Raw genomic sequence first — 27,992 nt, 5'->3', positions numbered from 1 at the left:
ATTACGTTTTGGCATTACCCGTATTAAGACCAAATTAGGTGCTGCGGCAAATCACTGGTTGTGTGGTGGTGTAGAGCGAGGGTGGTAACAGCTATGACACTATTAGAAAATCTATGTTTGCCCCAGAGACCGTACAAAACATGTAGGTAGTTTCAATGATGTCAGCCACAGGTTTCTGAAGAGCTGAAGAGCTCATTCAAAAATGGGTAAAATAGCAAGGGTGGAGCTCAGGCAGGCTAAATGAATCCTGGTTGCTCAAACAAGCCACTCGAAAAAGCACCCACCCATCAGTCAAAGCAGCCACACTCTTATGAACAGAGAAATTAGCTATAGAGACCAAAACTGTTTTTTGTACCAGGCTGTAAACATGTTTATTTCTGCTGTGAAGTTGGACATTTCATATGGGGATTTATGGAGACTGTAGCCAGCCACAAGTGGTCATTTGAGGAACTGTTTTTGTCTATCTTTGGTGTTTTGCTAAATATTGGATCATTTTAACAGTTATTGAAATTAAACCATGTAAGAAGAATTGTCTGTTTGGCAACCTGCTAACCACTAATAGACACCTGCAACATGGCAAGTAGACCAGACACTACTCTGATATAAGGGATCACTAGGGAAAGGGATTGGAAAACACTAATTTAATATTTATTTATAATTATGTTGTATTTTGGGTTTTCCTATTTATTTAATGTAAAATCTTAGCTAGGAACCTGTAACTGCAGGTTACTAGTGTCAGGTGTCAGATAAATACAGTGGAATATTTATTTTTCTATTGTGTTAAGTTCAGTACTTGAGTTACTTTGCACCACTGGGGTTGAGTTATTAAGATCTCCAACTCAGGTTTACTCATTAACTACTCATGCTGTTGCATCTGAAATTCACAGACCCTGAACACAAGTCCCCGTAACCCTGTGATCTCATGCCACTGGCATCTTTTATTCATATGAAAAGTGTTGTAAATTGGCTTTGTATTCATATCAAGAAACTAATCATCTTCAAATGCCATAGATAAACCTTGTTCAACATGACAACAGCTCGTTGATCTATCACTGTATGGATTCTTCTCCTCATCCTCAGGTCTTTGATAACTTAAAGACTATGGCTATCCTGTGTACAACAAAGTATTTCCAATGCTCCACCTTCATGGTGTTTGTTTCCTGACAGAAGAATAGTTGTTGCCACATGAAATTCTCCTGCTTGTTCTCCAAATGGAAAAAAACTGGGGTATGATATTGCCACACAGTATGACCACTGATGAGAAATATAGATATATTCCAGTTCACCCCAATAACAAAATACAGACACATTTCATTTTCCAGAAACAATGTCCTGGTTTCCATTCATACTGTATACAAGTCAAGAGAACCTTCTCACTTTGATTTTCTTGGACTTATGCGGTGTATGGTGTAAATGTCTTTTAGGCAGGGTAGAGAACCACCTATTGTGTGTTTAGCTGAACCTAACTACTCTTTGCTGGGCCTTGTGGTATTTTTTGGTGCTGTTTCCATACCAGGCAGTGACGTTCCCCATCTGAATACTGTTGATGGTGCAAGAGTAGAATGCACCATGGAACTTGAAGCTGTCTGTGGATAATAAGCAGTGCATAGTTCCTCTCTCGGTCCCGCTTATCGGTTCCTTAATCTTGCAGACATTCAGAAGGAGGCTGTTATGAAACCAACGTGTTGGTCCCTCTACTTCCTTCACATAGGTCCTTGTTATCAGTGATCAGGCCCACCACATGTGGGCCAGCTGTGTCATAAGAAAACAGAAAATGGCTACATAGTCGTGTGTGTACATGGGGTACAACAGGGCAACCAAAACACAGCCCTGGGATAAACCAGATGGTGTCTACTTGATTGGTTTGGACAATAAATAAGTACATGTAAGTACATGATGTCATGCTTTGAAAAAAGAATAACTTTAAATAAATGTTCATAAATGGCATAAATACTTACATCAGAGAAAGGAGGACCAAGTCTGGGGCAAAGCCCATGCATTCCTTTCATTGGAATCATAAAGCTGTGTGTACACATGGTTTTGTAAATGTGTGTGTATAAATGGATGTAGACACTCCCTTAATTACTCATTCTATACATTAATACTCCTGTGTGCACTACCAGTATGTAGACGTGTCAATAAAAAGAATGATTGTTCCACAGTTGTACGGGAGCTATCATTGCACACTACCATCATAGCTTTGACACTTTTGATACAAAAATTCTTAGAGGTAGAAAATAGTGGTAAGTAGCGGAAGTCCTACATGATGTGTGATGAAAACAACAGTGAGCTTAAACTGAGCCAGAACGGCTTCTAAGAACCCCAATTACCACACCCTTCCCACCCACTGACAAGAAAAAAAGTAAAATAATTACATAATTAAACCATTACATACTTAAAATTAATATTATTATTAAAAGCGTTATCAGAACCTACCAGAGAGAATATGGATATGGGTTTGATATGGGTGAGGACCTCCCTAAGCCAGGTATTGTGTGAAGGTGGAAGAACTTGTTTCCATTTAAACAAAATAAGGCATCTGGCAAATAGAGTAGTAAAGGTAAGTACCCAGCGTTTCGATGCAGGGAGACAAAGTATCATAAGTGGAGGCGAGTCAAACAGGGTCGTGTAAGGCTCAGGGTTAAGATCCACTTTAAGCACTGTTGCAAGTGCATCAAAAATTTGGCGCCAAAAGCTGGTGAGGTTCGAACAGGACCAAAACATATGTGTGTGATTAGCAGGTGACTGCTTACATCTATTACAACTGTCACTGCTGCCTGGGTAAATCTTCGCCAATCGGACAGTTTGTGTAGTGCACTCTGAAAAGAGGTTTACATTGTAGTAAGCTGTGCCTGGCACATATAGAGGACGTGTGAACTAGCTTAAGGATTTGGTCCCATTGATTGTCTGAAACTGGAACTCTATCTCCTGCTCCCAGGTCTGCTTCAGATGAGTTGTTTTGTCAGGGTTGAGGGAGTCAATGGAATTGTAAATCACAGTGATGGAGCGCTTTTGAGCAGGATCGAGGGAGAGCAAGGAGTCAATCAGAGACCCGGGCGGGTAGTTGGGGAAGTGTGGGTAAGCAGTTTAAATAAAGACTTGAAGGAAACGAAAAAAGTGAGAGTGAGGTAATTCAAACCTGGCTGTGAGCTCTGTAAAACCAGTAAATGTGTTTTCTTTGTAAAGGTCTTTGACATATAATAAACCTTTGTTTCGCAGGATGGTAAAGGTAGGGTCAGATGAGGATAGTGGGAATAGATGGTTTTTAACAGCCAAAGTTGAGGGTTCATTCAAGCCATAATGTTTACAAAATTGATTCCAGATTTTCAGCGAGTTAGTAACAACAGGGTTCAGTGAGACGTTATGGATCTTGAGGGGGAGCCACGCGGTAAGGAGGGACGGTAAGGAAAACTTTAAGGGCCGTAGTTCTGTCAGAGCCTATGGTGGGCCTGTGTCAGCTCCTCTATACAGCCGGTGACCGATTTTTTTAATATTGCATGCCAGATAGTATTGGATAGGATTGGGTAGTGCAAGACTGCACTTGTCACAAATATGCCAAGATATCAAAACATCTCTGAAACAACTCTAAATGGGAAAGAGGATGGTGGCATCTTCTTAGACAGTTCATTTATAGGAAGAAGTTCACTTTTATTCAAATTTAACTTGTAACCAGAGTATCTGCCGAATTGGGTTAAAATGTCTGAGATAACAGGGATGGGCGAGGCTGGGTTAGACACATATAATAACAAATCGTCGGCGTAAAGGGACAGCTTGTGGGTGACATCATTTCTGGTGATGCCCTCAACTCTCCCACTCCAACAATGTTGTGGAGCAAGTAATGAGAAGAGCAAGAGTTTCTAGAAAGCACAATAACATGTTGGACATATACAGCAGTGAGGACATAGTTGGTTGTTTCCATTTGCTGAGGTAACTATCCTGAGAAGCACTGAATCCTGTCACATTTTATTTTGTTACACTCTTCACTGAATTCTCTCATTAAAACATTCTTGTTACTCTTGAACAGAGTGAACAGAGTGGAGTGGTTTGACGTGGTTTTGATGTGGTGGTCAGCCATACTTTTCAGATGAAAAAAAGGCATGCAATGTATGAATAAATTGTGAAGTGTAAATCAGACTGACTGTTAAAGTATGTGTGCAGAATTGACTGAATTATGACTCTGTGACTATGACTATGTGATGCTTAGTATTTTAAAGTACCTTAACTGCCTCCATAAGTCATCAACAGTCATTACTGCATCTGCAACTGTGGGCCATGCTGATCAATGAGCCAGATCAACTGAACAACATCAACAAACCAAACTTCACTGAACTTTTCTTTTTGATTCAAATAGTTTCTCTCAAATTTTGGTAATGTTCATGTTACTGAGCACTTCTCCTTTGTCTTTGACCCGACAGGTGCTGAATGAACAGCATTTTCGCACAGAAGTGCCTTGGAGTTTTCACAATAACATACCAATATAGAGTTTTAGCACTTTTAGAGATGTGGAGTTTTAAGGGAGTGGGCATTTGACATGTCTTTGTCATTCATTTGCCACCATCGCCTCATGTTGTAGCATGATAATGCCCCAGTTCTTGCAGTAACTGCATACTCACCAGACATCTCACCCACTGAGCATGTTTGGGATTCTGTGAATCAGCATGTATGGCAGCGCGTTCCATTTCCTGCCAATATCCAGCAACTTCACACAGTCATTGAAGAGGAATGGACCAACACTCCGCAGGACACAATCAACAGCATCAGCTGTGTGCAAAGGAGATGCGCTGCAGTGCATGAACAAACCAAACCAAACCAGAGATTGACTGGCTTTCTGCCATGTGAAATCCATAGTTAAGTGCATAATAATGAACATTCTCAAGATAAAGCTGCACCTTTTAGAGTAGCCTTTTATTGTGACCAGTCCAAGTCACACCTGCTGTTTAATTAGCATCTTGACGCCACACCAGTCAGGTACATTAATTTGGCATAGGAGAAGTGATCATTAACACAAATTTTAACAAATCTGTGAACAAAATTTGAGAGAAATAAACCTTTTGTGTGCTTAGAAGAAGTCTCAGATATTTTACAAAAACAAAAGTCTTTATACATTTACCCAGTGTTTCTTAACTAACCTCCCTGCTTTTAGAATACACCTGTCATTTTTCACCTCACACAGTAGGCTATCTTTGCTTCACATGTCTCTCTTTGCTATCCTCCTCTTGGGGAGGCACCTCACAGTTTATCTCTGAGTTACAGAAGCTAGTGTATCAGAAACAAGCCTGGATGTAATGTCAGAATTTGAGCTCCCTTCTCTGGGGAAACGCTACAGTCTTCCACTTGGTAACATGAACTATTGCTCACTTCCATAGCAGCAATGTCACAGTTGATGATTTAAAGGAGTATTACTCATTACTCATTCATCTTCCAGCCTGGGCAGTCACATCCCTGACATCATCACAATGAAATATTGCATGAAAACCAAAAAATAATGCAGAATTCATTCTCTTTATTATACATAAATTACACTGCTCCCAGACCCCATGCATCCTCTCCATATACATGTATACATAAACATTTATTGCACATGAAACTGTTAAAATGTAGTCAAGTTCATGTTGGGAGTATCATGCTGGCCAGCAGGAGAGGACATCGATGAAAGAAACACAAAACGTGTCTCACAATCAATTCTTTTTTAACAATTTATTACTTTACATTGATAAAGTCATCAATTCTGCAACAAATGGAATAGCTGTAATTCAGTGCACTATACACACCCTTCAGCACAGAGCTTTCAAACACAAAGGTGTGATCGACCAGATGAAGAGAAAATTCACTCACACACCCACTTATATGTGGTATATCTGAGATGATATGGCATATCATTGTACATATATTAAAAGTACACATGTAAGTTTACAGTGACATTCTTCTTCTGCCCAACAACACTGCTGTACAAATGCATACTGAGTACTGAGATCTAATCTGATTGGTCAGTCAGGATGTAGAATCACATTCATGGTAGTGTGTAAGAGTCCGTGTGGAGAGTGCTGATATTGACGTGTGATGATTTACTGTGGCATTTAACAGGATGTGCCCATGGCTGTTGTCTAACATAACCCAGATTTCTGTCACATTTCAACAGAGCAGTTTGAAGTTGTCGAATATTTGCACGATTGAAACAGAATATATGACTGAGTGCACGCAGCAAGTGCTGCTAATCAATGCCAGTCACTCTCGTCCTCTCTTATTTCAGTGTCTGCTGAGGTTTCAAGATATCTATGCAGGCAGGCTGGCCTGGCTCTGTGTATTTACTGGGAATGCTTCACACTCTCAGGCCGAGTTCCAAGAAACAAAAAAAAACAAAAACTCCAATCTCCATATGAAAGCTGCACAAGCCTCTAAATCAGATTTGAATAATAAAACGTGTTTGTTTCAATCATAAACACAGTAATGGATAATCATGCTGATATCTGATGGTGACTGAAATATTGGGGCTTTGGAAAACGATTACAGTTGAGAAGCCATTTAAACTTAGGCTATTGTAGAGCCACTTACATTTGGTTGCAATTGTCAAATGCATTTACTATTTGATGAAAACAGTTACATGTGGAGGAAAATCTGTTTTCCAAAACCTATTTTATCTAGTTTGTTTAACTAAAGACACAAGTGGTGAAATGACACACCCAACTGCATTCTTTTTGTGCTTTGCCAGATCCATCAGTGTTACTGTGTTATGTGAGACAAACCCTGTTCACATTCTAGTCGACTTTTGATTGGATTCTTGTGCTGTCATCTCCATTGTTCCCGATCTACGTTCGCACGTTCAAATTTACTGCAAACAAGCTTCCAGATCTGGTGGATCTCGAACAGATTGAAGTCATAATCCAGAAGATTTCAATTATATCAGTCTCATTGTTATTGTCATACTATTTATGGCATGGTTTTTTACGTTTCTTTTAAGTGATTCAGGGGAGAAGACAAAAGCCAGTGCATGCATTATTTTATGTGATGCGGAAAACATTTGATCATGAAGTCAGAATCACTATGTCTATTTTTATTAAATCAGACAAATCAGTTATCTGTTTTATTTATGGCACACCTGCCCATGGTGTGTTTGCAGTCCACAGATGTCAATAAATGTGTACTTTACAGGACTTTAAGACTTCTTTGTGTCTTTTTTCAGTACTGAAGGTGTGGTGATTGTTGTTTGTGCCGAAGTCTCAGTCAGGATTTAAAGAAGCCGCCTGTGGTCTGTTTTATAGAGATTACAGTGAGGGGGGAGTAAGTGCTAAACATTTCTAATGCTCCTTAAACAGTGTGGTTTATTGTTTGTCTTTACCATTCTGCTGATAAGTGAGACATTCGTTATTTTTTTATAAATGGAGCCACATTGGCTGCACCAGCATGATGTTATACCAGCTGATGTTTACTGTATGTGATGTGTCAACCTGATTTCCTGTGCCTAGTGACCCTGCAGCAGCATCCTTCCACAATGTCCAGAGTAGGCTCAGCTGCACATACATGCATTCCCTTCAGCGTTCTCTTCTGTCCTCTTCAGACCTCTTCAGACCTTCTTGTTTTTGACTCACTGCTGGTGCCCAAAGTCGGGAAAACACATGTTCCGCTCAGTCAAATCTTCATGCCAAGCTTGGCTTTCTGTTGAAAAGACACATCACACACATTCAAATGAGAGCATTCGTATCTCAAGCAATGCTGTAAAACTGGTTCATCCAAGCAGGTTCGACTACTGTAACGCTCTATTTGCAGGATTCTTCAAACAATCAGTGGGACGACTCCAGCTCATTCAGAAATGTAGCAGTCAGAGTCTGTACATGAACACGAGAATGTGAACATATTGCTGAAAACACTCCTGGTACAATACAGAATCACCTTCCAAATCCTAGTCTATAAATCACTGAATGGTCTGGCGCCTTAGTACATTTAAAGTCTGTGTAAAGTAAAAATGAATATGTGTTTTGAGTTTGTCAGACTTAAGAACAAAGTGTTATTAACTACCCAGCCAAATTGGAATGATTAAAAATAACGACAAGTTTCTGAAATTAGCTGTCAAAATCAGGAAAAAATTAATTCTCAGCTCCAGGACTGTGGGGGCATGTCCACTGAACCACTCTGAGCTGAGTTGAATGAATGTCTGTCTCTCTGTGTCTTAACGTACATAAGTCATGTATCTCAATAAACGCTGTCTGACACATGTAAATTCAGATCTGACTACATATTCCCTGTCGTCATAGCTACAAGCTGCTGTTGCATATAAGAGACGTCCCGTTACCGGTGTATTTTCCTCTGGATTCCGCTCAGGAAACGAGAGCAGTCTAACGTTACATGCACTGACATTAGATAACACACATGAAAATGATGAGAAACCCTAACGTGATTATGTACAATGTAAAAACACGTTACTGTGCACTAAGTCACCAACGTTACTGTAATTACTGCATTATTTTCATGTCTCCATTAATATGGCCCTTCACAATCCACTTCTTCTTCATCACTTCACAAGTAATGGAGCAGCTGTCACATTCTGGCATCCAGGGACGATGCATTTTCGGGATGTTGAGGGCAGAGCGAGCTAGCAAAGGCTGATGGCTTTTATACCATTGCACTAGGCGGTTGAGGTGCTCACCGTGATGCATCATGAAGTCTCGTTTTAGGAATCCTGGACTGAAAACTGGTGAAAAACTGTTTGAACCTGTAACTCCATATTTCAGTAATATGTCATTCAAAGTCTTTTTCACATGTTTTAAGCAACTATTTTACACATTTGATGTGTTTTGAAAGAAAACATGGAATTGCCTTTACACAGACTTTAAGATCCTGTACCAGGGAAATTCACTTGTCACAGGAGTTTGTACATACTAGGTTGATAAGAAATTACTCATAAATAAGAAATAAGAAAAAAGTCATGAAGTCATGCTGGTGTTAAAGAGTCTGTCAGCTGTTGGAATGAAGGACCTGTGGTGGAGCTCCTTCTTACATGGTGGGAGTAGCAGACTGTTGCTGAAGGAGCTCTTTAAGGCCTGTCAGCTTGTTGAGTCTTTTTCTGTCTCTCTCTGTGCTTCCCCCTCCCCAGCAGACGACTGCATAGAATAATGCAGATGCCAGCACAGTGTCATAGAAGGTTTTTAACAGTCTGACATTTTTGACTCTTTCAATGACTAAAGCCCAGGCCTCTTTGGTTAATGGTGGAGGTCTTCTGGCTGTACCCAGAATTAAATCCAGGTCTGGTGATGATGTCTTTAGTTATTGTGGTCTGAAACATGCTACCTACTGGATTTGAGGTCCATCACTGCAGTTTTACATTGAAAAGCAGGCTGAAAAATCTTTCTGTTCCACTATTTTATAATGTTCTCAGTTCTCTGAATTTCCAAGTAATGAAATGTGCTCTATAAATAATGCTGATAAATTCTAACTAGGGGGACTTGAAACAAATGTTAGAGATATTTATCATGTCATGAAGCATTAGATATATATATATATATATTCACTTTTACAGCTGGTTTCTTCAGCATTTAGAAAAACAAAATGGTCTTCTGACCTCCAGGTTGCTTAAAAGTAAAGTATGTAACACTGAGAATGATCTATTGGCAGACATGATAGATTACTACAGAGTGAGCAGGTCCTCTTCCACAGAGTCTGTTTTAATACAGTAGCCCAGAATGGACAAACTAAACACTGTCTCTACATAGGGTGTCTTGAGTTTCGCTGTCACTTTTACACTTGGAAAGGGAGCAGTTGGTGTGTTGTTTAGCTCAGTTGGTAGAGCCCAGGGTTCGAATCTGACCTGTGGCTCTTTTCCGCATGTCATTCCCCATCTCTCTTTCCCCACATTCCTGTCAGTCTTCAGCTGTCTCTGTTGGAAATAAAGCTTGGAAACGCCAAAAAATATCTTTAAAAAAAAAGAAAAAGGGAGCAGTATTGACTTGTAAACTGCAGCCTCACAGCTAGATGCCCCTAAATCACTGGACCTACACAGACATGCAAGAAGTAAATAGACACCTCTAATTTGAAATTTGAATGAAGGTGTCTATTTACTTCTTGCATGTCTGTGTACATTACTAAACCAAAGGTCAAAGGTCAACTTACGATGCCAGAGGCGTGTTTGGGTTTGACGCTGTAGGCAGCCTTCTCCTTGGCCTGTCGGAAACACTCTTCTGCTGCTTTTAACCTGCAGAACATACAATGATACGGCACTTATGATTGGGTGATTTGGCTGGTCTTTGCACTCAAGGCATTTTATGTAACAGCAGCAGGATCTAGATGAGCATGTGTTACTGTACCTCTCCTTGAGAATGACTTTGTTCTCCTTCTTCCACTGCTCCTTGAAGTCAGAGGAGAACTCGTGCCAGACGCAGAAGACGGTGTTTGGTGAAACCTCCTTCTCTCCTCCTTTGGCCTTCACTGAGAAGAACACTGTGAGCTCCAGGAACCTGGCAGGACACAATCACGAGTTTACTGAGTTACATTCCTTTTTTTTATTCATGAAGAGAGAAAAAATACGACACAGGAGCCAAAAAGTTGAACTGTGCAGACACTGTAGTGACTGCACACAGTGAAGACCAGAGGATCCACAGCCACACACTGATATGGAATGTGGAAAAATGACACCTGAAAGCACCTTTTGAGGCTAGAATTTGGGTTCACACAATGTTCACATATTTATCACACATTTTAGAATAAAAGAGTGGAACTAAAAGAGGCCGTGCAGGCAGCAATCACCACAGCTTTGTGTGATAGACCTGTCAAAAACAGATATAGACGAGGCGATATGGAAAGATGAAGAAATTAACATCATTGTGGCAAAGTGGATGCAAAAACATGATTTGAACTTTACTTCGAGTAAAACAGAAAAAAGAGAAAAAAGTCCTTTTTTTTTTACATTTACTCAAGTGCTGTGATTTTGTGGTACTTACACTTCACTAACATACAGTATACACTACTCATAAAAAGTTTGGGATATTTGTCTGTCAGGTGAAATTTATGGAAAATGTAAAAAGTTCATGCTACGGTGATATTATATCATAAAAATAGAGCATTTATTGAATGCTCTACTATATTTGAATTTATTGAAACAAGAAACAACTGTGGTGTGTAACGCAACAAAACTTTTTTTTGTTGAAACTTGTCATGTGACCTCTTCCCTCTGAGGACTTCCTCTTTGAAGCCTCACACTGACCAGGTACTGTTGATGGATTGTTAGGTGGCGTCTTGTTGTCATGATGTCAGAATGTGAAGAGCATGATGAAGAGGACTGTTTAGATACAAACTGTCTTTTAAGCAGAACATTTAGTGGAACTTTTTTGAATCACCTTGTTAGAGAACAGCATGTTATGCAATAAGTACTGAAACATTGAACATTTGGACATGTGCATTCAAATGTTTGGAGAAGGTCAAATAAGGTTCACCTGTAAAGGTTAGAGTGCATTTTAGGTGCACTCTGAAATTTCATCTGAAAGCCGAATATGCTGAACTTTTTAGGAGTAGTGTCGTATCACATTACATGTATAATCTCTGATTTCAGCTTCTTAAATGTGAATATGTTGAGTGTAGTGTATACTGTAGTTTAGTGTAGCGTATAACTATACATTTTTCACCATTTTCTGACATTTTATAGACCAAAGGACTATTCAGCTATTCAAGATAATTAGCAACAGATTAACTGATCATGAAGATAACCACAAAAATAATTAGTTACAGCCCTGTGCACACTATATTATGTGTGAATCCTGTCTACATATGCAGACTTATGATTGCAGCATGTACTGTATAGAAGAATGTGCCTGTCTGTGTGAAGTCTGCAGCTGCCTGTCAACGTCTGTGGGATAATGTCGCTAAAATTAAAGAGAAGAGGTTGTTCTTACAGTTTGTGAGTGCTGCTGAGCTGAGCGTCCAGAGTCTCCAGTTCAGTTTTAGCTGCGAGAGGAGGAAGAATACAAGAGATCAAAACAAAAGATGAGACATGAGAAAGAACTTTGGGGTTTGTTGTTAGCAATTGCTGCCCAACCAGCTGTCCTTGAGACTTCACAGTACAAAGTTTTTTTTCTTGCCACATTGATGTGCTGTATCCTGCTTTTGTAATATATTCATCATCAGACAAAAATGTCGATACTGAACAAAATCCTAGTTTCAAGCTATTTCAAATGTAAAGTACCAACAACTGCTAGCAAGTGAACATTCATGTTAAAAGGCATGATTAAACATATTTTAAATGTTTGCAAATGTTTCATGAGGATGGATCCCACACATTTGTTTAGACCTCAGGAGTACAAACAATGTGTACATAAAAATATAAAAACAACACCTTCAAGTTTTAACAATAAAACACTTTAGTATTTATTTAGTTAAAGGTCAGTTTTGGAGTAACAGAAAACAATTGGAAGTCTATGACAGGATGTGAATGGCTTGAGCCTCACTTTTTGCCATAAAGGACAAACTACTTGAATGTTGGCACTGCAATTTCAGTCTGTCAGCTACCTTGTGTGAGGAAGTCGTCCATCTTGCCTTTAAAAGGCTGCAGGTTATCCTCATCTGAAACCTTGCACACTTTTTCCACTTCTGATGTACAGGCTGTCAAATAAAATAATAGAGACAGAAATAATAATATACAAATTATATGTAAAATACAAGTAGAACGATATCACAGCATGGTTAATGTAGTTACCAAGGGTGATCAAATACCTCTGGTAGGAGATATAGAGACATGACTGTTTGGCTCCTGCCCCTGAAGCCATACATACATGTTGTTAATGATATGCTGGACCTTTCAGTGAAGAGGTTTTTGACCTGAGCTTGTAATAGTGGCTCTAAATTAGAATATTTTATGTGTGAAAACTTATGTAATTTGAGGATTTGTCTGAGGAGACTAAGCAGAAGTTTGTTTGGCGGTGATGCCAGAAAATCAAGACAAATTTGATGAACCAAGAGCAGAAACCTTTGGATGGTTATGATGTAAATTTATGTAAATTGTATACTAGGGATGGGCGGATCAGTTCTGCAGGATTGATACTTTAAACTCACAAGCTCCTAATTTGGTATCGATTCCTATAAATCAATACCAAAGGTCACATGACTGTGAAAACCTACTGAGTGTGCAGTTGCACATGTCTGCATCAAGGTTGTGAGAGAATCTCAGAATGGAAATTAAGCATATGTAGCATATTTGTGATTGTAATGAATTTGTAATATTGTTTGTACATGTGTGTATGTGTGTTACCTCTCAGGTCCTTTCTGAGTCGAGTCAGATCTTTCTGAAAGTCTTCAAACTTCATCTGTGAAGCCTGGAACAGGTCGTGAGGCTCAGGGAGCGGATACACACACGTCTCTCTACCAGCATCCTGGTGATGGACACACACACGCGCACACACACACACACACACACACACACACACACACACACATTATGACAAACAATGAGACATTTATTCTGTTTCTGTTTTAATAACCCCCACCTACATTATTTTTAATGGCTGCCAGTATGATAAACATGAACTTAAAAGCAGTGATGCAATCCCAGGGAATGTGTAAATATGATATGGTAAACTGTATTTCTGGGTTGGATTTACCCAACAACTCTGAATATGATATATAATAACATAATAAGCAAAGAGATTACCTCATCGAAGTGTCTGAGGTAGTATGCAACGATGTAAGACAGAAGACTTTTCATGTTGTCCTGCATGTGTAGAAAGGAAATACAGTGATGACAGCGTTTATCACTTAGGCGAAACAAACTCTTTAAACGTGATTTTGTCGCAATGTTAACACGTCACCCCCTCTTTAATACTGTGTGAAATAAAAAACCTACTCAACAGCATATACAAATCTAAAGAAAGTCAGCTGTATATGGGACATGGGATTAAAAAGACACCTTTATGATTACACTACTCTTACTATACAGTGTATTACTGAATAGTTACTGGAGATACTAGAGTTACTAGAGAGACAGGAAGCATGAGGAGCGGTATTAAGTGGACGAAATAAAAAATATTGTGACATTATTATTAGGGTGGCAAATGGGTGGAAATGGGTTCCTGTAAATTTCTGGAAACTTTCTGGAAAGTTTCCATGGGCAGTTAAGCTGGGAAATTTTGGAAGTACTGCAGATCATATCATACTTAATGGGAATTAAATGGAAATTGGATGTAAAGACACTGTATCATATCCAAACATAAATATAAACATTTAGTTTTGTCATAAGCAGACATCCATGTGAAATAATACAAAAAACAAACAAACATGAGATTTCAACACACTTATTTGTAAGTAGAACTTATTTTAGAAGTTATTTTATTGAACAATATTATGTAGTCTGCAAGCTCAAATGTGTGTCTTCAATAGTCTCTGTGTGCTCTGGGCTCTAAAGTGTGGTCCAGGTACAGAAATCACCTGTGCAGGTAGGAGGCGTGGCCTCAGTAGCCCTGCAGTAAGCAGTGTGCTATGTGCATGTGACTGAGGAATAGCAGATAAGTGTACCTGCATGAAATCTGGTTGTTTTAGTCAAGATAATGCTAAAATATATTTTTCACAACTATATTTAAGTTCCCTGTTAAAGGGCCAACCTTCAATTTAGTAAATTCCCAGTTTATTCCCGTTAATTCCCATAGATTCCTGTTAATTCCCATGGAAGGTTTCCAACTTTGAAAATTTCCAGAATTTTACAACCCTAATTCTCAAGACTCTGAGAACAGAACATTTGCCCCTGTAAGACATTATACAATCCAGAAAAAAAGAGTAATCTCAGATGAGTTCAAAACTCAATCAATGGTGTCGATAAGTATAGGGTCAACACTCAAACTAGGTAAATGTTACATAGATAAAAACTCTATATTGTCATGTCAACATGTTGCATAAATATAGCCAGACACTAAAAATAATGTCCAGGATATAAGAGTGTATATTCTGAGATTACTCACACTGCTCTTGACATCTTTGAGTTTAGGCAGGATGTCGAGGGTGAAGCCATCAGCTTGGCCTCTGGTTCGATTACCACCATTCATGAAGTTTCCAAAGGCCAAAACCAGACCTAGAACCCGCTTCACTGTCTCACAGTCCTGCAACACCTGCAGAGGAGATAAAGGTGTGTGAATCAGAGACACCCTGAGTGTGAAGAAAAAACATAATGGAAGAATGTCGAAATGAAAGTAAAACCTTTAATCTTACACATTTAAGAGATTCTTTGGGAGCAGTTCAACTGATTTTGGAAACTCTCTAGCAACTATTGTTCATCTTAACATGAGATAAAAAGTTTGATGTTTCAAATTCAGCTGAAGAATTAAGTGTCAGTGTCACTGCTCACAGATCAGCTCAGTGCTGATACTCATATTTGATTCATTGCTGTGCCTGCGAAAGCTGCTGATGGAATACTTCAATATTTTTTGGGGAAATGCATGTATTCTGAGTTGAAAAATTCAATATCAGTCAGAGCTGGAGTCAAGATGTGGTTAGCCTAGCTTAGCATAAAGCCTGGACGCAGAGGGAAACTGATAGCCTTGCTCTATCCAAATATACCCAAAGGTCTCTGATTCATTTGTTGTATTGTCAAATCTGTGCACAAGCGAACATTTTTTTTTAGCTGTGATCTAAAACATAATTATTAATACTGTTAGTCATATTTATATTAGAATTATAGTTGTAGTTCTCATTGTTATTGCTCCTGTGCATCTGTGTCCTTCTCTCTCTGTAAACTCAGCTAGTCATGGTAGATGTCCGTCCACCATGTGCCGGGTTCTGCTCAAGGTTTCTGTCTCTTAAAGGAGGCTTTTCTTTGTCATCATTGCCAAGTCCTTGCTAATGGTGTATATTATAAACAGTACGGTCTAGATCAGGATAGATATGGAAAGTGTCATGAGATACTTTCTGATATGATTTAGCACTATAAAGAAATAGACTGAACTGGAAGTGTCATTCCTCTCTCATTGGTTTGAGTCATGGTGTAAGCAGTTCTCTCTTGACCAGAGTCCTCTTACAGTTTATTTCTTAACAAGCATCAAGATGACTATAATTCCAACAGCCTCGGTCCTCTGCCTGCACAATGTGCACTGTGTTGTTTTTTTTTTTTTGTTGTTGCTCTGATTGGAAAGTTTGACTCACCTTGCACAACCTCTGCAGTGTGTCCAGTTTTCTCATTATGGACGACATGCACTCAGAGAAGCTGGACTGGAAGAGGATGCAGAAAACTCTGCCAGAAAAGTTTGGGATCAGGGACAGCTGGTAGAGAAATCTGCAACACAAGAGGAAACACCAGCTGCTTTGGATCCAACTCATGTCTCCTGCCATGTCTCTGCACACTCTCTCATTCTCTCCTGTGTTTTTACAACCTTTACACAATAACACACAGCATTCTGCATCATGTCCACTCATTAGTGTTTAGGATACAGCGTCAGCGACTCACTGTTCAGGTTTATCCAGAGGTTTGGCATTCTCCTTGTCTTTTGAGGATTTGATGTGCTTTTCAATTTTGTCCAGCTCGTCCTGTTGAGCCCTCTGAAAGAGAGACACAATAGAATTAAGTATACACCAAGAGTATTCAAACTCTGACACGTGGCCCCCCTTAGACAAACTTTTTCATGATGAAGAACAACAACTGCTGACTGTGTAAATTCAGGGAGACTCAAACAAAAAATCAGGATCACAGACTTCCTGTCTAACAGGAAGCAGCACATAAAGCTGGGGAAACATGTCCCTGATTCCCAGACCACTGTAAAATCTGATGGGAATGAGTCTGCCTACAGATGGAAGGTTGACCATCTGGTGACCTGGTGCAGCCAGAACAACTTGGAGACAGTGGAGATGGTTGTGGATTTTAGATGGAACTCAGCCTCCCCTGCCTCCATCCATGACTCCCCAATGGTAACTGTGGAGTCTTTCCGCTTCCTGGGAACCATCATCTCCCAGGACCTCAAGTGGGAGCTGAACATCAGCTCCCTCGTCAAGAAAGCCCGGCAGAGGATGTACTTCCTGTGGCCATGATGGTGCACTTCTACCCCACCCTCTAACCACGGTCACAAACTCTTTGAGAAACAAAGGACTCAAATTCCCAGACTTTCTTTACAACAAAGCACAGATATGACCTCTTGTGTTGACTTAATTGACTTGTCTGTGTTCATTTTCTGTCATCAGTTTAAAGATTAAATATTAAAAACATTGAAAGTTATCAATGTTGACATTACAGGTGTGTCATGTTACCCAGCATATACACACACACACTGGCTGACTAAACTAAGAAATAATTAAGTTTTTATGAAGTTATGTGTTTTGTTTGTTCACATTTACTTTACATGACACAAACTTAGTTCATTGTCATGTCTTCATTATTAGGGAAAAGTGATATGACCTATGACTTGACTTGAGACTGGATTACCAGAAGAGCAAAAACAGGCATTGGAGCACTCTGGTTTTAAAGGTCGCAGACCTCTGATGGATTCTGATCGTATTATAGTCAGAAAATAAAGTGACTGTGGTGTGTGTGTGTTGCTCACATTTTCATACAGGGCCTGCAGGGTCTCCAGGTCAACTACTGTGTTGTCCAAGTTCAGGATGGCTTAAAGACAAAGAGGGAGAGGACATAGGTCACAACTGTGAAAATGTTCTCCTTTAATCATATGAACTATTAAACACAGAGCAAACAGACAAACAGAAAACACTCTCAGGATGAGGGAAAAGAAAAGACGTGATAATTCATCAAAGTCAAGTCTCAGTCTGAACTTCAGTGTTTAGGTCATGGGCTGACTTAAAAAAGGAAATAAGACATTTTAATACTGACTGTCTGCTAAAATGTTAAACATGCAAAACAAAGATCAGAAAACATGCACAGACATATAAATATGCATGTTTGAGTTTTGTGCAAAACGTACCGTCATCATGATGTTACTATAGTTTATGCAGATGACCAAACTGTCAGTAAAAGCTTTTATTGACTTTTATTTGCAAAGGTTTTTGTCATGACTATATGAATATCCATCCACTAATCACTCATTTATATTCATATATTCATGGTTTGTAAATGCGGTGTACTAAAGCTCATAAACCGATGGACTCACCATGCTGGATATCTTTCATGTCAAGATGCAGGGAGGACATGAGTATTCCCACTGCCTGAGAACGCTTGTTGTTCAGGAGCTTCATGACCTGTAAGACACACAGATATGAGGTTACATTCAGAAGCTCAGATGCAGCAGCTGCTTTCTGCTGCATTTTCACTGATATGATGAAGTATATTATAAAGATGAAGCTGTAACTGTAAAAATGGCTTTTAAACTAATCAAAGTTGGTAAGATAAGATACTTCCACAATGTTAAAGTGTAGGATGGACAAATACATCCTCTGTGGATCATGATTGTCCACAGGAATATTCAATAGCTGTTCATTTTAAATGTAGAATTATAGAGCTTACAGGTGAAAATACTGCACAGTCATGTCATAAATGATTATGGACAAAATTATACAGTCACCTATGTATGATATGAATTTTATATCTGATGGAAGTAGGATTGAGATCATTATTTAAACTCAGTTATCAAAACTTAGAATTGAGTGATGAGGACGATGACAGACCTGTTTGGCCTTGGACTTGGTGATGGTGTCAGAGAGCGGCTGCTTCTTCTCCTTCACAGCTGTTTTGGAGAACAACTCTACAAACTCCTCAAAGTCCACGTCAGGCTCCTCAATATTCTCCCACACCAACGAAGAAGAAACCTCCCTGAGAGACACACAAGAGTGCAGATGGTAGGTTTTCAGCAGTAAACTTTGATAATGCCCCTAGGTCTTACCGGCCTCTGAATTTTGTGACAATTTTGCATAGATTCATATGAAGTGTGAATGTGTTTGGTTCAATAATTTGCAGGAAATCTGATCACAGACTGTAGCAAAGCCTTCAGCCTTCTGTTATGAGAAAACACACTCACAATCTCTTTTGCTCTGTCTTTTAAACAATGTACACGATTTGGATATTTTCCTCCCTCAGATAACACATGGTTCACATCATGGCCCAACATGTTCTAGATCATTTCTGTAAATTCTTGATGAAAGTTACTTCATCTTATTGTTGGACAGTTTAAATTCAGTAAAGGATGCAGACTCATTTAAAAAAGCCTACTGCTGAAAATACTGAATATGTTAATGTGAGATTGGGAGTGAGTTCATGTGCAGGTAAGAGGCTCTGAAATGGGAGATATCAGAGTTAAACGTGACTCACTTTGTGCAGACCCAAACCAACTATGAATGAATGAATGAAGTCTCATATATCTTATTCATCTGAACTATTAAAAACACATCAGTGAGCCACACTTTGTAACTTGTTACTTCATCACCATGAACACACACACTATAGTTTACTTTGACTCACTCACACATACACCATCCTGGTGCCAAATACTCACTAGAGCAACAAATGGGATAGATCCACTACTGAAAAAAACAAATACACGATTTCCTCCTGTTTGCTAAAAGCTACAGTAGCCAACTGTTTGGAAATAACTAAGCCTCAGTAAAAATGAAATTATATATTTGTGAGGTGAAGATTTATATCAGACAAAAACATTGTCTCTTTGGAGACACAGGAGACTTGTTGATAAGAAAAACATGGAATAGTGCCAGGCATCATCTGTGTCTGCATCTGCAGCATCATCTTTACACCGCCTTTACTTTTTGGAGTGCAGCTGGATCCTGGTCCAGTAGAGGGGCTTCATCGGTCTGGGAGGCTCCACAACAGCCTTCCTTGGTGGTTTCTCCTGGGTCAGACCCAAAGCATACAGCCCCAATGGTAGAGGAGGAGGCAAGGAGCCCAGAGCCCCTGGAAGAGCTGGAGGAACACAGATGGCTCCTGGTGGAGGAGGGGGGGGAGGAGGTCCACAGCCTGGGGGTGGTGGTGGAGGAGGTGGGCCTCCTATTCCTGGTAATGGAGGAGGAGGTGGAGCAATGCCGCCAGGGAGAGGAGGAGGGGGAGGAGGAGGTGGGGGTGGAGCAAAACCACCGGGAAGTGGAGGAGGAGGTGGAGGTGGAGGTGGAGCAAGGCCACCAGGAAGTGGAGGAGGAGGTGGCGGTGGAGCAAGGCCACAAGGAAGCGGAGGAGGAGGAGGTGGGGGTGGAGGAACTGCTGAACCAGGAGGTAATGGTGGTGGAGGTGGAGGAGCTGGCATTGAGCCTCCCGGTAATGGTGGAGGAGGAGGTGGTGGAGGAGGAGGTGCCACAGTCTGTCCTGGTAAAGGATGAACAGATACTGCTCTTCCTGGAAGGGGAGGTGGAGGAGGGGGTGGAGGAGGCTGCTGCTGACATGAACACTGGAAGCCATCCTGCCTGGGTGGAGGCTGCAGGAAGCCGTTCGCTCCACCCGGCTCACTACAAGGCACTTTGAACTTAAAGCTGTCATCCATGGGTGAAGTCTGCACAGACTTGGCCTCCAGGCAGCCCAGAGCGGCGGCTGCTTCAGTCTGCAGGTGGGCATCACACACGACCCTCAGCAGGCTCTCGTCTCCTCCACACTCCCTGTCTGTGGTGGAGGTGGTGGGTTTCATACTGTCTCTGTCCAGCAGAGGGGGCTGCCGCTCCAGCTCAGCAATCTTAGTCCTGAGGTCTTCTATGGTTTGTTCCAGCTGTTGGATGACGTTAACGTGTTTTTCCTTCAGTTTTGTTGAAGGAAGGACACATTCCTCCTGTAGATCAGACAGAAATCATTTCGTGAGCATGAGGTCAGATCACAGACATAAACAATGAGCCAATGGGACCAAACACAAAATACAACTAGAGTAGGTTTGTGAGAGCTGGGGTAATTGTGGAATAACTGTACTACTATCTACCAAGCTATGTGATGTTGGATGTGGTCAGAAAAGACCGAACTTCAACTTCAACTTCACAGCAGAAATAAACATGTTTACAGCCTGGTACAAAAAACTGTTTTGGTCTCTGTAGCTAATTTCCCCGTTCATGACAACTGTACTGAGGGTGAATTTATATACAACTCACCTGTTCACATGATATTAAGGCTTAAAGTTATGCAGAATTAACAGCATGGCTGATATGATTGACATGTGGGTGCCATTACATGCAGCGTATTTGTGCAACCAGGCTTCATTCAGCCTGCCTGAGCTCACACTTTTAGATTAGCCGTGAAGTAGCAGAGACAGGACTGTTAAGATGGTGATAACCAGAGCCACCATACTAAAACCTGTGGGTGACGCCATGAAGACTACCACCAGGTTTTACACAGTCTATGGAAAATCCTACGGAGACCAGTGCAGATATGTTTTCCCCTAAAATTGAGTTTTCACTTTCTCTTTAAATAAAATAATTCAGCTTCAGTTTCTCAGGCAGAGGACAGGCCAGACTTTGGTCACTGGCTCTCATTCTTAGAAAAAGTATTGCTCAAGCCACTTCTAACTGACCCTTGCATTCCACACTACAGTGTGTCCAAGGTTGTACAAACTTTTGCACAACACTGAATGAGAATGAACTTGGGATGTGCTCTGTATAGTACAGACATTTTGCTAAGAATAATTTCAGCCTCAGGCTTGAAGTAGAGAAAATGAAACGGACTGACCTCTTGGTTCTCCTCCTGTTGTTGCTTCAAACCCAAGATGGCTGCATGGTGTTCTGAACAAACATACATCAGCAGGTCAGCACAACACAGTACAACAGACATACTTTGCATGAAACTTTTAAGTCTCCTAAAGTTAACTGTGAACATATGATTATGAAGTTACACAGACTGATCAAACTTACATTACATACAGGATACACCGCAGTTAGGTCTGATGTTACATTGTGATTGACTGATGGGTATGGCTATGATATAGCCAACAGCCAGAAGGACAACATCATCATCACTTTTTTAATCCAATCTTGGGTGTTTAAACATCTGCTTGAGCCAGTTAGCTGTAGATGGTCTTTCATGACCTAACACCAGGTTGAACAGCAGTGTTTCGCTTTGTCTTTGTTACACCTATAGCCACACTAATCAGTGATGTTACAGCATCCTGTCTATCTGTGTGTCACTGCAACAGGGTGAGAAGTTAAATCACCGGAGGGCAGCAAAAACAAGTTTTTCCAAGGGATGTTAAGTTACTCTTTAAAACCATGTTACTCCTTTGTTTATGTTTTTCCAGACCTAACATCTTGACTAGATTTATGTTTATTGTGATGCAGATAACATTTTAAATACCTGTACTGAAATCATTTGGCTTGAAATATGATATAAAATATGAATCATTTTGTTCCAATGTAGAAGTATTAAAACCAGGGTATATTCATACTTTACTGTGCTTTCAACAAATAACCATGTAGTGATAATCTGAAATACTAATCTCAATATGTTTTATTTATTGATAAATGAAACAGGACAGAGAGTAGGACATCATTATACTGCACTTGCAGATGTCACATGTTCTACTGAAAGAGAGAGTGGCTGAGCATTCACAAAAAACAAGAGTAGAAACTATTTTGTTATTTTGTGGTTTGAAACATGCAGTATGGGATTTTGCTGAGTTATTTCACTGAGGGAGCCTCTTTCATTTGTGTTGTGGTATAGTGACAGTTATAAACGTTAGATGAAACAAATCAAAAATATGATGAAAACAATACAACTCAATAGTACTGAAGCTAATTGTGAATGAAAACATGAGTATACATGAGTGATGTATTTTGCATATTCAGCACTCCAAACCTGCTGAACAACTCACTTTCTGTCCCATTAAAGTTTTATTGAATTTGAAACCCTGAAATCGTTGTCACTGTTGTGTCCTTACTTAATGTTGAAAACACAGCAGAATAATGCATGTGCAGCAAATTGTACACCACAGAATGTGTAGCTGGATCTTTTTGTTTAGTTGACTACTTAAAATGTAAAAGAGCTCCATATGATCCTGGAGAAGGCTGTGTGGGCATCTTTACCAACCAAAAGCCACTGAAACAGTTCAGGTCATCTGCAATTGTGCTACGACAGTTAGAGTTCAAGTTACAGGCCAAAGTGGAAACTGATATTATACTTTGTGACCAGGTCTGCATTTTTATGCATCACCAGCTAGGACACTCCACCCACCATGGAGTGGCAGGTTTATTTAAAGTTCTGACATTATTAGACAGGCAGACAAATCTTCGCCTGGGGCCTAACAACAACATCAGTCTGCTAAAGTTGCAAATTGCCTCTTTGGGTCAACACAGAAATACAACTCACAATGTACAGAAAATATCACTCACCTTGATTGTCCTCTAAAAATGCGAAAGCATGAAGATGGAGGAACCCCATTCAAATGAAGAGGGGAAAAAAAGAAACAAAGGTCAGAGTCAAAACACAACATGACAATACATGTTGTAAATCCCAGAAACAGACAGAGTAAAAAGCAAAAACCACCACGGAATCTTATCTGTGTTATTAACTGAATATATTTATGTGGTGAAGAATGTTTTGGACCGTACATGCTATCATAGTTTTCAGTTTTAAAAAAGACATTTATTATAGGAAACACTAAAATTTATGACTTGTGACAAGTATTTCCAGATGTGCATTCAAGACACAAGTATTCAGGATATGTCCACTCTGAACAACACTGCACATTTAAAAACAAACAGTTGTTTTTATGGTAGAAATCTGTTGTGTGTAGCATGTTTATGTAGCAGTTGTGGTTGCCAGAATTTGACAGTAATAAACACGGTATAACTTTTTCTATTGTGATGTTACTTAACTTAACTTACAGTTGTTTTCTTTCATATTCTACTGGCCATGGCATTTTACTGTCATGTTTTGGCCATTTTTTACAATGTGAATAAAAGACTGTTGTAAAGATTGTCTACCTCCTGTTGATTATAATAGTTCAGAACTTTGGGAAATGGATCAGCTGTTGTTCATCAAGAAACAGTTACAGTACTTAACTTCTCATAAAACCACAAAACATTTGTACACTTCTTTAAACAAATGAGATACAACAGGATGATTGGTGAAGTTAAAGGGTGGTGAATTGTACTGACTCAAAAATAAAACTCAGGTTCCTACAAGGACACTAGTTATTTTGCAACAGTGAGGACATGTCTACATGAACAGTGGGGACAAGACAAAATTTGTCAAAAAATTGTATCAATAGAAGCACTCTGAAGAACATTGATGTTTCATCAAGTCAGAAATCTACCAATTATTTTATGACAACAAATACGAATAAGAGACCTGCTGTATTATCAGCCATGTCAACCATGTTCTTACCTGCCTCTGTGGATTTGAGTCCAGTCCTACTGTCTGCACCTGGCCTGGCTGGAGGCCAGGGGCCCTTCAGCTGCCCTGGAAGTTTCCCCTCAAGAGAATCCAGGGCTTGAGTTGGCTGATTGACTGCTGCCCATGTATACAGCTGGTCATGCTGGAGAAACAAAACTTCACTCATTCCATGACACCATGAAAGCAAAACAGTGGATTAGGGCCAGAGATGGCACTAATATACATTATATTGATGTTTCACAATTGATCAATGTGCATGGTAAAAAAAAGTCTTACAGGTATGGAAACCAAATCTGGACACTGATTTTGACAAATGACAAACGCAAGTGAGATTATAAAATGTATAATAAATATCTCAGCACATCACATCCCACATCACTTTACAGTTAATTGGACTTAGTTGCTTTTGGACCACCATGCTTCTTCCAAATGCATATATTTGTTTGTGGTCTTGCAACGCCCACAACCACCACTGACCAAGACAAAGATCGAAGCTGATTGATGCCCCTGTGGGGTCAGCTCTGCCACAACACATTTACAGTTGACAATACAAACAAAAGGGTGGACGAAGTTCACAACAAACTAAAAGATGATTTGCAAATTTACATTAAAGCTGTATTATATGAAAAGGTGACTTTACAAATTAATTTATTAAGATTATTAACATGTAATTAAAATGCAATGTTTAAAATACCAATACAGGTTTTCACACAAATCCCCTGTCACCAACAACAAACATAACCTAACCTAAACAAAGTTGGGGGAAATTAGAGTTGGACTACATACATCAAACTTGGATGGTGCTGTGGAGGTGATGTGGGCAGTGCTGCCTCCCAGCTGTTCTCTGAAGCAGTCGGTGAAAGGCAGCAGGAGACCCATGGCCAAGATCCTGGAGCAGAGCCTCTCAGCCTCCTCTGGCTCCTCCTGCTGCTGCTGCAAGAACAGCTTTTCCAGGAGAGTTCGACCTGGACAGAAAGTGATGAGAACAAAGCTTATAAGACTTATGTGAGAACTTATAGAACAAGTACTTAAATAAAATTGACTATTCAATAAAGTTGCTTTATTTGCTTTATCAAATTTGCTTCTTGATGTACTGTGGTTACCACTGCTCTTAGAACACTCCGTACAGATACAGAGCAGAGATGTTTGACAGCTGCCAAACAGTTTACAGATGGAATGAAAACCAGTATGCTGAAATTATCCGAAATCCAACGGAGATATTGTGGCACATGTACTGTTTAAGGGTTAGTTCTGTTCATTGCACACACCACATTGGTATGGTATTCCTCACTTGGACCGAGGGTCTAAGGACAGAGGGTGTCACTCCCTGTACAGATTGTAAAGCCCTCCGAGGCAAATGTACTTTGTGACTTTGGGCTACACAAATAAAATTTGATTTGATTTGATTTGATTTGATATTGTCCAAATTGACTTTTTGACACACACTGAAGCTAAAATCTGCAAATAATCAGTGATCAGTAAGAGGTGTGCAAAGAGGAGGTTTGCTGGTCTGACTGTACCATGCAAAGGTGTAACCTTTACACCAGGATAAAACACAATCTACATATTATTTCGAAGAAAAGCACTGAAACGGAACATATTACTACATGTAACCACACTGCTAAATCTACATTAGCTAAACAAAGCTTCCTGACACTGAGACAACTTGAAACCTGCCTATAGACCACAATGACTCACTCAAGAGTGGACACTGTGGTCCAGGAGCCTTTGGTAATGGTAATTTCACTTTGCACACAAGACGCTGATCTACATCTGCTTTACAGTGTTGGTTAGCTCTGTTCTGTGGTTTACCAGCATCTTGATTTCTAAAACATTGTACGAATGAGGCGTGACGCATTTTCTTGCCTTCTACCTGCCAGTGTTTTTCACACCCAAAAATGAAGCTTAAAAGTTAACGATGAAATTTTTAATAGTAATGATTGTGATGATGTGATGTTTGTGCACTGAGACTACTCGGGTGATGTTGCACTTTCAGTTAAGAGAAAACAACCTGAAGATCCTGGTGGGGACACACATTGTTTTCATTGTTAGCATAAAGCTGATTACTCTTGTCAACTTGCAGACTGACTGTGAATCAGATTTTTTGATTTTCTGTTTGTCCATGTGTGCATATTTATGTCTGCACTCTCTTCATACTTTACACATACTGTCATATTTAAAACAATACTTTTGATTTTTGAACATGCAAAATTCATCAGTATGTTTCTGTGGGCTACTATTGACAATCACATCAACTGAAATCAATGTAGCCTGTAGAGAGTAAGTGGCTTTGCATGGCTGGGCTGAGCTCAGCTGTGGCTCTAAACAGTCCACTCTAAAAGCCTTATTTTGGGAACAAGTATAATGATGTATATAATCCAAAATAAATATCACTAATCAATAAAGTAAATGCCACTATCCAATGAAGGATTTCTTCAGGCTTTGATTATTTATTTTTACTGTCAAACAATTATGATCATCCAATCTGATCCAGGTCTTTCAGCTTAATGATTGACAGCCCAGAGGAATGTTTGGCCTGTTGTAATGTAATAATGATGTAATAATTGACAAATCTATTCTGTCTACATAACTAAGTTCACTGAGCCAAGAACCCAGAAAATCAGATATATGTCAGATATATGTTCGAAAATCTATGTTCATTTATTTGATCTTGGATCATTTTCAATACCATCGCCAAACCAGGAGACACACTGTATGTCAGATATACAGTGTTTGTATTCATATATGATAAATAAAGGATTCAGACTGATTTGGACTTAGCATTCAAACCAGAACACTGTTCTCATGTAAAGAAAAATAGGCTTAACAGATTTACTACTCTGTGATATGAATAGGATATCTCTTTGCTCAGTCTGCACACCAGTTTAGCAGGGGAATGAATAGAAAGATCATGGTCCGGAAGGAGATGGAATGTTGGAGATGTGACAGCAGCTTCTGGATGAAAAGAAGGACATACAGAAGAGGATGGACGTAGACATCAGTTCTCTTCTGCTCTGGAGAAAAGATATGATGCTGCTAGTTGCCTGCAGAGGGTTGATTAAAAAGTGCAGAAGAGGATAAGAAAAAGAGAGATGAGTAAATCACCTCACTTCATCAGATTCTCTACACTCAGAAAGAGGAAAGGGAGAGGACAAGCTTCTGTTGGCGAATGGAAAGAGTGTGTTGAAGAGCAAAAAAGAGAGGCGGTGAGCAGAATTCAGCCACTTTAAAAAGCTCCTCAATGAAAAGGACAAGCAGATCAGCATGGCCAGGCTCAGACTAATACTCACATGAACATGGACTTGAGAAAGCAGCTGGCAGAAAGAACCAGAAAGAGAAAGGAAAGAGCTCTCAGAAAGAGTGATACAGTTCAGAAACGAGCTGTTTAAACTCTGTGATAGTTTAAATAGAGATGGAAGAGATGCTGCAAAGGGTCACAGAGGAAATTGGAGATCCAACCACCTCAAAGAGGAAAACATCCAGCTTCAGGTAGGCTGCCTCACTTTTGGATTCTAGCAACTTATTTTCAGAAGACTTCAGACCTTTGGAAGGAAAAAAACAGCTATCTTTCTCTTTTCAGGGTTTTTAAGGAGCTAACAAAAAATAATCTTATAGAGTCTACAAACATAAAAGCAAAGCATTCATTCCTAGAGACAGATATTTCCCACAGGAGTTGATGAATATCTCATACATAAGAGACTTAAAAGAGTCTCACCTTGGGTATAAGTTGGACTGAAAGTGAACAGTTGGCTCAAAAATAGTTGAAGGAACCAGTGTGGCCCAC

The 27,992-nt window shown here is 39.8% G+C and overlaps 1 protein-coding gene across 2 annotated transcripts in view; it reads right to left on the bottom strand.

Moving 5' to 3' along the window:
• Window positions 1-5,505: 5,505 nt before the first annotated feature.
• LOC104923943 (formin-2) overlaps window positions 5,506-27,992 on the bottom strand; it is a 29,848-nt gene continuing 7,361 nt past the window's right edge. For both annotated transcript variants that reach the window (XM_027289706.1, XM_027289707.1), the window contains 19 exons: window positions 24,995-25,173; window positions 24,200-24,350; window positions 23,203-23,214; window positions 21,548-21,600; window positions 19,657-20,663; window positions 18,568-18,712; window positions 18,054-18,141; window positions 17,493-17,554; window positions 16,406-16,497; window positions 16,105-16,234; window positions 14,928-15,074; window positions 13,628-13,687; window positions 13,229-13,349; window positions 12,490-12,582; window positions 11,877-11,928; window positions 10,296-10,445; window positions 10,102-10,183; window positions 9,800-9,904; window positions 5,506-7,653 (listed from right to left, as the gene is read on the bottom strand). In XM_027289706.1, coding sequence (XP_027145507.1) covers window positions 7,627-7,653; window positions 9,800-9,904; window positions 10,102-10,183; window positions 10,296-10,445; window positions 11,877-11,928; window positions 12,490-12,582; window positions 13,229-13,349; window positions 13,628-13,687; window positions 14,928-15,074; window positions 16,105-16,234; window positions 16,406-16,497; window positions 17,493-17,554; window positions 18,054-18,141; window positions 18,568-18,712; window positions 19,657-20,663; window positions 21,548-21,600; window positions 23,203-23,214; window positions 24,200-24,350; window positions 24,995-25,173 — 2,756 coding nt within the window. In that variant the 3' untranslated portion in view covers window positions 5,506-7,626. The remainder of the gene's footprint in view (window positions 7,654-9,799; window positions 9,905-10,101; window positions 10,184-10,295; window positions 10,446-11,876; window positions 11,929-12,489; window positions 12,583-13,228; window positions 13,350-13,627; window positions 13,688-14,927; window positions 15,075-16,104; window positions 16,235-16,405; window positions 16,498-17,492; window positions 17,555-18,053; window positions 18,142-18,567; window positions 18,713-19,656; window positions 20,664-21,547; window positions 21,601-23,202; window positions 23,215-24,199; window positions 24,351-24,994; window positions 25,174-27,992) is intronic.

This window comes from Larimichthys crocea, chromosome XVI (assembly GCF_000972845.2).
Source record: "Larimichthys crocea isolate SSNF chromosome XVI, L_crocea_2.0, whole genome shotgun sequence".
Classification (NCBI taxonomy): Eukaryota; Metazoa; Chordata; class Actinopteri; family Sciaenidae; genus Larimichthys; species Larimichthys crocea.
The sequence above is the reverse complement of the archived record's forward strand: the minus strand, read 5'-3'. Positions and strand labels throughout refer to the sequence as shown.